This window comes from Suricata suricatta, chromosome 9, assembly GCF_006229205.1.
Source record: "Suricata suricatta isolate VVHF042 chromosome 9, meerkat_22Aug2017_6uvM2_HiC, whole genome shotgun sequence".
Lineage (NCBI taxonomy): Eukaryota > Metazoa > Chordata > Mammalia > Carnivora > Herpestidae > Suricata > Suricata suricatta.
Genome location: NC_043708.1, coordinates 80,516,258 through 80,526,428, shown reverse-complemented (window position 1 = coordinate 80,526,428; position 10,171 = coordinate 80,516,258). Strand labels below are relative to the sequence as shown.

At 47.7% G+C, this 10,171-nt stretch overlaps 1 protein-coding gene across 1 annotated transcript in view; it reads right to left on the bottom strand.

Annotated features, from left to right (window-relative positions):
• The window catches only part of BUB1B (BUB1 mitotic checkpoint serine/threonine kinase B), a 49,744-nt gene extending 48,522 nt beyond the window's left edge, over window positions 1–1,222 (bottom strand). Inside the window, exon 1 of the mRNA XM_029952152.1 lies at window positions 1,027–1,222. Within this exon, the coding sequence (XP_029808012.1) occupies window positions 1,027–1,061 (35 nt within the window). The 5' untranslated portion in view covers window positions 1,062–1,222. The remainder of the gene's footprint in view (window positions 1–1,026) is intronic.
• Between the last annotated feature and the right edge of the window lie 8,949 nt (window positions 1,223–10,171).

Below are 10,171 nucleotides of genomic sequence, written 5' to 3'. Positions count from 1 at the left end.
TGTATCATAGATAAGCTGCTATATAACGATTGCCACTTCAGATAGCTGTGAAATTAGGTGATTAACTAGTTGGTACTTAACCTTCTAATTTCTGTATAAGTCTAATTACATGAAATAGAAGTGGGGGTTTTGATTTTTTACTTTGCTTTTCTGTTTGGAGTGTCATTGTAACTACTGTATTGTAAATGACGGAAAATAACTGCATGTGTTTAAAAAAATAATTAAATAAACTTAAAAAAAAACTAAAATAGCACCAACCCCCTACTCCCCACCATTTTCCTTCTTTTAGTACTGACCATCTATCTATCTTTTAGTTTATTGGTCTTGATCATTGTCTGTTGCTCCCATCCCAGAACTTAAATTTCACAAAGGCAGGGGTTTTTGTGTCTTTTGTTCATTTGCAATACTAGAGCTTAGTAGGTGGTCAATAAATATTTGTTGCATGAGTTAAAGAGCCTTCCAAATGGCATTTATCTAAGTATTGTGGACCCCATAATGAAAACACATACAGAATTCCAACCTATAAGAGCTGATATATATATTTATATAAGGAAAAGCAGCAAGCATGCAGAAAAGGGCTTTTTAGATTTCTGACTTCGCCACTGACATGGAAGCACCTACCACTTGTTGGGCACTTATTTGGAGGCAGTTCGTTTACAAACACTTTAAATTCATCAGCATTATCCGTATTAAGACCAGTCCAAGGTCAAAGAGCTAGCAAACGGCTGAGCTGGGAGACACAGCCCATACTACAAATTCTAAGTCCCTTGTACCACTGGGGTCGCACAGCCACCTTTGCTTTGAAGCTGGATGCAATGGGGTTCTCACGTGCCCTCACCTCACTGAGGTCAGGGCTTCACCTCCACCCCTTGCGTCCGACTCCAGCAGGAAGGAGGCTCCTGTCGGGCCGGCTCTTCTCCCGACCGTGCTCCCCTTGACTGCTCTTGAGACGAACTTCTGTCACCGACTAGGCACCTTCGGGTGTCGCAGGCCCAGCTCCTGGCAGCTCCTGTCTCGTGGACCTACCTCAAAGCACCCGCTTCCTTCTTCATCTCCGCCATCCTGCATACCCGGTTAAGGCCCTCGTTCTTCCGCAAGCCTTCCCTCAGGGCCGCAGGCCGTCTGGGCTCACTTCTGCGACCTGCCCTTAGAGATAATGAAGAGACGAGAAGGACAAAAGCGTGCACTTGACTCCTTCGCAAAGCAGCCACCTCAAAGCCTCCAAGTTTCAAATTTAACGGTCCCGCGCGGACGACGTGAACACGCCCCTCCGTCCCTTCGTACTTGCGTCTTTCTCCCAAGGAATTCTGGGTCTTGTAGTTTATCCCGGGCTTAGGTCACGCAGTCGCTATGCATAACGGGAGTTGTAGTTTCCAAGGACTCTGTGGCTGCTCAGTCCGCGCAGGTTGAGGCGGTGTAGGTTCTCTGCGAGTGCTCTGAAGCCAGTCTCTGAACCGACCGAGCCTCTTTAAGCACCAGAATTTCTTTGATGTTTTGAGTAGAGAGATATCTTTGAGTGCTTGTACTTGGCTGGACTCTTCTTGGTGCCTGGCCAGGTGATCACCCCTCGATGTCCTACTCAAGTTATTCACGTTTCCACAGCTTAGGGCGCTCTGACCCAGCTGTCTCCTCCCTAACCTTTGAATTCAGAAAAGCTGGATTCTAGTTCTGTAAATATCCCACCAAGTGTGCAGCCTTAGGCAAAGACACATACACTCTCTGACCTTCAGATGTCCCCATCTATAAGGTGATGCATTGCCTTTCTCTATTGCACAGTCCACAGGCAGAAAAATACAGCTATGCCTTGACTGCCAAGGTTTGGCCTCTTTTTCCTCTTCAGCACACTAGCCTCCACTGGCATTGGACTCTTAGTCCCAGTTCCAGTTTCCTCAGGAAGAAAATATGGTGGGTTCAGTTGTGGCCAGGGGAGTGATCCTTTGAACAAACCCAGGTACAGGGCAGTCCTCTTCCTGTGAACTTGGGGTGTCAAGAGAGGGCCCTTCCTAGAGTAGGGAGCTGGGATTAGGTGTTCACTACTCCTTACCTCTTGGTTCTCAGGTTTCTACAACATTTTTTTTAAGATTTTATTTTTAGGTAATCTCTACACCTAATGTGGGGTTTGAACTTAAACCTCTGATATCAAGAGTCGCAGCCTTTACCAGCTGAGCCAGCCAGTGGCTCCTCCACCATTTTTTCATGCTATGTAAGCTCTGCTTTCTTCTGCATCATCAGAACTCTTGATCACATCGGAATAGAAATCCAACTCAAACTGACTTACTAAGAAAAAGGGATTTATTGGCTCATATATAAAAGACCTCAGATGACACTTAATCCAGGACTCATGTAGTGTCATCAGGCCTGGGACCCTCTCCATTTCTCACCTCTGCTCTTCTTTATATCAGTTTATTATCATACTCCATTAAGTAACAGCTCCAGGACTTGGGTCCTTTCAGGTTCAAGTTCAGACTCAGAAGTCACTCTCTTTAGCCACTTCCCCCTAGTCTCTGGAACTAGCAGATTCAGGGCTCTAATTGTTCAGGCCCAAATCACATGTTTCATCTTGGGAGGAGACAGGGGAAGGGGTGGTTCCCGGCAGGAAATTTTGGTTTCTCTTTACTTCTAAGCCCTCTAGATCCAGGAAGACTTCCTTGATTCTGGGAGAGGTGATATATGGGATTGTCTCTCTGGCTCATTTTACTCTCACCTCATACCAGTAATGACCTAGTCCCTCATTTCCTTTCCCCAGGGTGTCCTGTTCACATCTACAACTCCTTATTTTCTCTTGCTTCCTATAAACCATCTTGGAAGTGTAGCATTCACTCTTTTGATCTTAGTCTTGCTTGTAGCCCCACAAACTGTGGGACAACATGGAACACATTCAGGCTAAACTCTTGTTGTTTCACCAGAGAAGAAGGGAGATAGATTTCTTAAAAAGGCATGACAGGGGCGCCTGGGTGGCTTGGTCAGTTAAGCGTCTGTCTCTTGGTTTCAACTCAGGTCATGATCTCATGGTTTGTGGGTTTGAGCCCCAAACTGGGCTCTCTGCTGACAGCTTGGAGCCTGGAGCCTGCTTCAGATCCTGTGTTTCCCTCTCTCTTTGCCACTCCCCACTTGCATTCTGCACCCACCCTCTCAAAAATGAATAAATATTTTAAAAATAATAAATAAATAAAATAAAAAGTGATATCTATCACATTCTGGCTCACAACCAACCATTAAAAATAGTAAAAAAAAAATGAGAGAGGTATTGTATGAATTAATTGGGAACGTGAGTTTTTGTTGGACTGTGAACTGTGGCTGAGTGGTGATTTGGGTCTCAATAGTACCCACCAATCAGAAGAGAAGTCAGGATTAAGCTCATATACATTTCTGGTTGATGAGGGTAAGACAGAGGCTCAGCCTGACATACTTTAATGTGCTGAGCATGGGTGGGACACAGAAGATCTGAAAAATGAGCCAGACACAGCTCTTGTCTTCTACCAATTCAGGCTAGTTGGAGAGATGCATAAACAGGCGACTTCAGTACATCGCTGCCATAACCAGAGGTAACACAGGGGAGCATGGAGACACATAGGAAGACCTTCCAGCCCAGGTCTGAGGGAGAGGAGGAGGGCAGGGCAAATTTTGTAGAGAAGATGGTAAACGTGACAGGCAATATTTGGCACAAACTATTGAGAACAACAACACAGGCTGTGTAGTAGCTGAAGTTTTTCTTCAGTATGTCTCCACTTCCTCTCCATCCCCTGCACTTTCCACTGACTTCCTGTACCGAGGTCTCACTTCTTTAGACTTCCATGTTGGCTCATCAAAACTTGTCTATCCTGTGTCCTGTTCTCCCTCTCCTAGCTCTCACATTGAAAACATATGAACCGGGGTGCGTGGGTTCAGTTGGTCAAGATTTCGACTCAGGTCATGATCTCACGATCATGAGATCCAGCCCTGTGCAAGGCTCTACACTGGGCATGGAGCCTGCTTAATATTCTCTTCCTCCCTCAGTCCCTTCTGAGCATGTGCCTCGTGCACGAGTGCACACATTTTCTCAAAAAAAGAAAAGAAAAGAAAAAGAAAACATAAACGAAGTCACACTAAGATGTCAATAATAGTTCATGCTTGAATGCAATATTTTTCACATCGTATTCTTTCAAAAATTCTTTTAATGTTTTATTTATTTTTTAGAGAGAGACAGAGTACTAATGGGGGAGGGAGGGGCAGAGAGAGAAGGATACACAGAATGCAAAGCAGGCTCCAGGCTCTGAGCTGTCAGCAGGGCCCCCAACGCAGGGCTCTAACTTGTGAACCTTGAGATGGTTACCTGAGCTGAAGTTGGATGCTTAACCGACTGAGCCACCCAGGCACCCCTTTCACATCCTATTCTAAGATGCTAGTAGATGTTATAGTGGAATAAAGGTTCAGTTTTCAAATAAACTTCTGAAATGCTTACATAAATGGGTATCTTTACTGAAAGGCTCCTTAGAGCCCTTAATATGCCAAAGTGCGCTATGAATTTCTAAGGGAAAGGGTGTTTAGTTTTCAATTGCTGCTGCAACAAAATACCATAAGTGTGGTAGCTTAGAACAACACAAATTTATCATCTTACAGTTTGGTTAATCAGACTCAAGCCTCACTGGGTTAAACAAGGTGTTGGCAGAACTGTGTTTCTGGAAGCCCTTTGGAAGAATTTGTTTCCTTTTTTTTTTCCAGTTTTTAGAGGCATTCACTGATATTCCTTCACTTCCTTCGCTTGTTGGCCCCTTCCTACAGCTTCAAAGCCAGCAACATAGCATCTGTCTGATCTGGCTTCTGTTACCACATCTCTGACCACAGTCAGGAAAATCTCTTTGCTTTTAAGGACTCATGTAATTATATTGGACCCATCCAGATAATCCAGAATAACCTATCTCAAGGTTCTGAATGTTAAACACATCTGCCAAGTCCCTTTTTGCCACAGGCTCCGTGGATTATGACATGGACATCTTTTGGGGTGGTGATGATTTCGCCTATCACAGAGGGTGCTAAAATATGTTGGTGTCTGTGAACACATTTGATCATGAAGAAACCTTTCCACACATCTTTCAGAACAGATTTGGGGCTCATTGTATTTTAACAGTAGGTTTCAGGAGAAGAAAATTCATAAAGGAATACATCTTGGTGGAATTTCAGGCACAGTGGTGACTGATACCAGTTGGGGACTAGCAAGCCACTCATTTTTATACATTTGCTTTATATGCAAAGCCATACCTATCAGCATCAGTGGCTTTCAGAGGATTTAGTTGTTAGACAATCTATGATCTCTTGATTGGTCTTGTGGAGATGTATGTGTTCTTGATTATCAAGGGCTGATTTCCCCCAACTTTGCCTTCATGGAGTATATGAAAGCCTACTTTAGTAGGCTAAACACTGCGAAGATAAAAACCTCTGGGTCTCCAGGGAACCCTTGGATGGACTGATTGTTTACTGTGCAACCACAAGAGGAAGGAGGGACTATCTGGGGGTGGGAGGAAGGTCAAGAGACACTGAATGGGGGTTGTGTATCTTTGGGGCCTGAAGGAGACCACATCTGGGAAAGCAGTATCACCATGCTGGCTTTTACCCCAGCAACACATCAGCCAATCAGGGCAGCAGCTGCATCTTGTATTTACCAGTGATGAGATGTCTTAAGGTAGAAGAACCAATGAGAAGGAGGCATAATAATCCAAACCATCTTGTGTTCGCAGGGGGAAGGGAGGTGAAGGGAGAAAAGATGCAATAGCCTCGGGCTGGGGACTACTGGCTTCTACCCATTCTAATCTCACAGTAGCTGTTGCTAACAGGGTATTAGGGAGCTCTCCAACGAGCTGGATTTCTGTCTCTTCAATTCCACAGAAACTCTTTTCTGGACTATGTTTTTGCCTTTCTGTAGAACTACCTTACTTTTCACGGGTCTTCTCAAACCATTGGAAATTGTCTGACCCAGAAATTCCACACTGATACCTGCAAAAAAATATACATGCTGAATGAAGCAATGCCAATCATCAATTTTTCTGCATCTGGCAGGAAAAAAAAAGGTTGGAATGGATCACAAGCTGAGAACAGAAGCAAGCCTATGGCAGGGCTGTTATGAAACAAGGTAAATTATGTAATTACTAAGAAATACATATCTGGGCTCTTTTGCCCCGGCATTATCCTGACCAGAGTTTTGTGCTCCAGGAAGGACTTGGAGGATCTCGAGAGTGCCCAAATATTCATCCTTGTGCTCAGTTTACACATTAGGTATCTGAACTCAAGGAAGTTAAAGTGATAATAAGCATCATCCATGAAAGTAGATCTGAATGCCACCAGCTTCTCACTTCAAGTCCACGGCTCCAGGTGCCACAAACCTCACTCTACATTAAGCAATGGATCTAACTCCAATGCTTAATAAACTTCAGCTTCGGGGTGCCACATTCTAGGGGAGGAGCAAATTCAGGGTCACCCAGCATCATATGGGAGCCTCCACTCACTCCAATGTGTTAGGTACTTCCCCCAAACTGTTGGATGGGCCGCCTGGCAGGCAATCTGGTTTACCCTCGAATAAGAGGAATGGCGGAAGCAGGAGGGTTTCCCCGTGGGCTTGAAGAAAACTAGACTAGGGAGGGCCAGTTGCTCTTTACCTTGAATACTGACCCTTCCTTGGCCTGGCCCCAGGGACTCCTGGCCTTATGGAGAGATGGCCTGTAGGCAGCAGCTATCAAAATGGGTTCTGTTTGATGCTGGCTGGCCTCCAGCAGCACTGCCTTTATTCCCAGGTGCGGAGGACACAGACAAGCTCCAGCATCTCCCAGACCCACCGTTCTGAGAGCCCTGGGGCAGGGGGGCCAGGGGCACTCCAGGTCTAGACATCAGCACCCTCCCAGCAGGCTCCGGCACAGGTGAGATACTGTCCAGTGGCCTCAGAGGCAGAGCCATCAACCAGGGAGCTGAAGCAGGAAAGGAAGAGCATGGCGGAGACTCTGTGGAAACTGTGGGAAAACTGGTTGGTGAGCACAGGAGCTCCGGAAAATACCCAGACTACCTAGGGGAGGCTTTGAAAGGGGGGCTGACTCAGGGCCCCCGTATAGAATTGTACAAATTATGCCCTGCTCAAGAGTGCCAGTCCAGAGGCACAAGTAGAGATGCTTTTTCCTGCTCTGCTCACTCACAGGTGGCACTTGTGAGAGTTCTTCTGCTCTGAGGAGAAGACACTGTATGTGCTTACTGTGGCCCTGCGCCTAAAGATTTTTTGGAAGAACCAGTGGAGTCTTCGGCACTTGCGTTCATGTGGTTCCACAGCAGTGAAGCCTGTCTCCTCATTTGAGGCGGTGGTGATCCTGATAGTGAACAACAGTTGAGATGGTTCTTGGCAGAGCTGCGCGATGTGGGAAAGCTGCCAGGAGGACGGAGTGGCTGGGGTGGGTATGTGGGTGCCCCCATCATTTCTTTGCGGGGCAGGCCTCCTTGCTCCGTCTCCCAGATGCTGCCTCCTGGGGCCTGGGGCAGCCTGTAGAAAGTTTGCTTCTGACTTTCTGAGGGGTCCCAGGCCTGGGAGGCATTCCTGCAGATCTGACCTCTGCATTGTTCTGCTGAGGAAAGGCCAGAGGATAGAGGCCCCTAGGCTGGGAGAGAATGGGATATTTGGAAACAACTTAGTTTGGCTTGGATCAAGCTGTTGAAAAGCGGACCTTGGCTAGAGGTGAGATGATTCAGAGGAGAATTAAGTGAGGTGACAAGCTATTGGGCCTCTGTTCTCACCTCTACCCTCCTCCCTCCCAGCTTTTCTTTGTTGACCTTGTCTGGAAGTGTGGGTCCTCCCCAGGACCAGCCAACATTCTTCCTTTCTTAAAACGACTCTGAGAATGAGGGCCAGTGGGAAACCTGAATTTGGGACCCTTCTGGAGCAACATTAGATGAATTCTTCATATTGGAGAATCCGAGGCTCACTCCTGGGCTTGGACTTGCCAGTGATGAGAACCCCAGTCTCTTGAGCAAGGAAAGAACCGCACAAGTTTCCCATCTCCACAGATATCTTTAGGACCCGTTGCCTCTGGGAAGTTTCAATGCCTGGCTTCCAACACATGCTCCCAAACTGAGGCTGGGAGAAGAGAATCCAGAGGACAGGCCAAGTTAGAAAAGCATCATCCTCTCAGAGCTAAAGAGATAAGTGGATCAATGTGATCCTGTTTCTGATTTTCCACCCAGGCCCCCCTGTGAGGAGTTAGGAAAGGCGGTGGGCATTCTGAGAGCTGGGGCTGGAGCATTTGCCAGACGTGGGCCCTGTGTTTTCAGCGGGGGAGCTGTGGTATTTGAGAGGCTGGCGTCTGCCCCCTGGGAGATGTATGCCAGACAGATGTATGGAACAGACAGATAGCGGGCAGTACTAACTGTGGGGCTGTTACGAGGAAGACCCCACCGCACAAGCGGGTCTGAGAGAGCTGAGAGAGCTCCCATCTATGGGCTACAGTTTCCTCCTCAGGTGCAAACAAAGAGTGTCGCTCTGCTGGCCCCTTGCAGTAGCCACAGGCTGTGCTGGCCATGGCTCCCCGGAGTCCCTCACTGGAACGTAAGAACCATGAGGCAGGATGTGGTAGTTCTTGCTCCTCATCCATTTCTCAGGACCTGGCCCAAGGCTGGAGCTCAGTAAACACTGGTTACTGACTGCCTGACAGAAATGAACAAAAAAGAGTGGCTAGCGCGTGACCTTGTTGGACCAGGCACTCTAGGATGTCCTTCATTCATTCAACAAACATTTATTGACTATTTTGTGTCAGGTGCCATGCCAGGCACTAGGGATATAAAATATGAAAAAGAGCACACGTCCTGTGCCTGTGCCCCAAAAGAACAGTCTATAGCATGGTGCTTTATGAGCTATAACTCAGTGTGTACCTGGAGTTAGGGGAGCTGAAAAGAGATTTCAGCCCCTCTTCCACCTGAGAGAAGGGGAGGTCAGGAAGTGCTTCCAAGAAGGGTCTTGGAAAATGACTAGGTGTTATTAGAAGCAAAGGAAAGGCTTTCTAGGCAGAAGGAACAGCATGTCTAACGCCAAGTTGGCAAAAGACTGAATGCTCTGGGTGTCTGTGGGGCTATGGGAAGTCATCATGGTAGGAGCTTGGGGGAGGCATGGGGATCTGGCTGGGGAGGTCCCTGACTCACTGTGCCCTGCAAACAGCAAGGCTGGAGAGCAAGGGTAAGGCAGGGTCCAGCTGCAGCCTGGAAGATGGGAAGAGACCCACTGTGGTCTCAAGTTTCCCAGCGATGCATGAAGTCTCTGGGAAAGCCTGAAGATTCTTCTCCCCAACTCCCAGGTGAGAAGGGGGCTCAGCAGGGCACAGAATGGGTACCTCCCCTACCTGGATGCATCTTAGACTCACCTCTCATATGCCAAGCGGTTTTCACTCATTTTCTTGATCCTGAAGAGGCCATCCAGGACCAGGGGGACTTGCCCCAGCTTGTCTAACCGGTTGGGCTGCAGGTTGTGGCTCCTGTCTCTCCCAGAGGGTTCCTGGGTCTCCCTTCTGCCCTCTTTGCTATGTCCAGCTCAGATGTGTTCCCATTGGCTGCTGCAGCCAGCGCAGCACTCTTCACTTGGCATCATAGCCTCCTGGACGCATCTGCAGATGTAACCCTCCTGTCAGACAAAGTGCTTCTCTCCAGGGTTTTGCATGCCCAGGGTGGTTCTGCTCCCCAGAGAGCGTCTGGAGGGTGAAGGTATTTCTGATTGTCTTGGGGGCTGGGGAGCACTGTGGGCATTTAATGAGTAGGGACGAGGCAGGGATGTCCTGCAAAGGGAGGGGCAGCCTCACACAACAGTGGATTGTCTCACCCAAACCGACAGTAACTTCCAGCCCTGAGAAACACGGCATCTGGGCCCAGTTTATTCAGAGAAGCAGAGTTTGTGTAACCTCTGCAGCAGATCTTCTCAAACTTCATGAATCACCTGGGGAGCTTGTTAAAATGCAGACCCCGATTCAGCAGGACTGGGGTGGGGCCCGAGACTCTGCACGTCTAATGGGCTCCCAGGCATTCAGGCGGCTGCCTCTTCAGGACCACACTTTGTGTAGCGAGGCTCATAGCACAAATGTGCATGTGTTTCTCTTTTAGGGCTTTTGATCCACTGAATTTGTTGAACCAGATATTGCCCAGGATTCACTTAGGTTGATAGTTTTCAACCAGGGCTGAT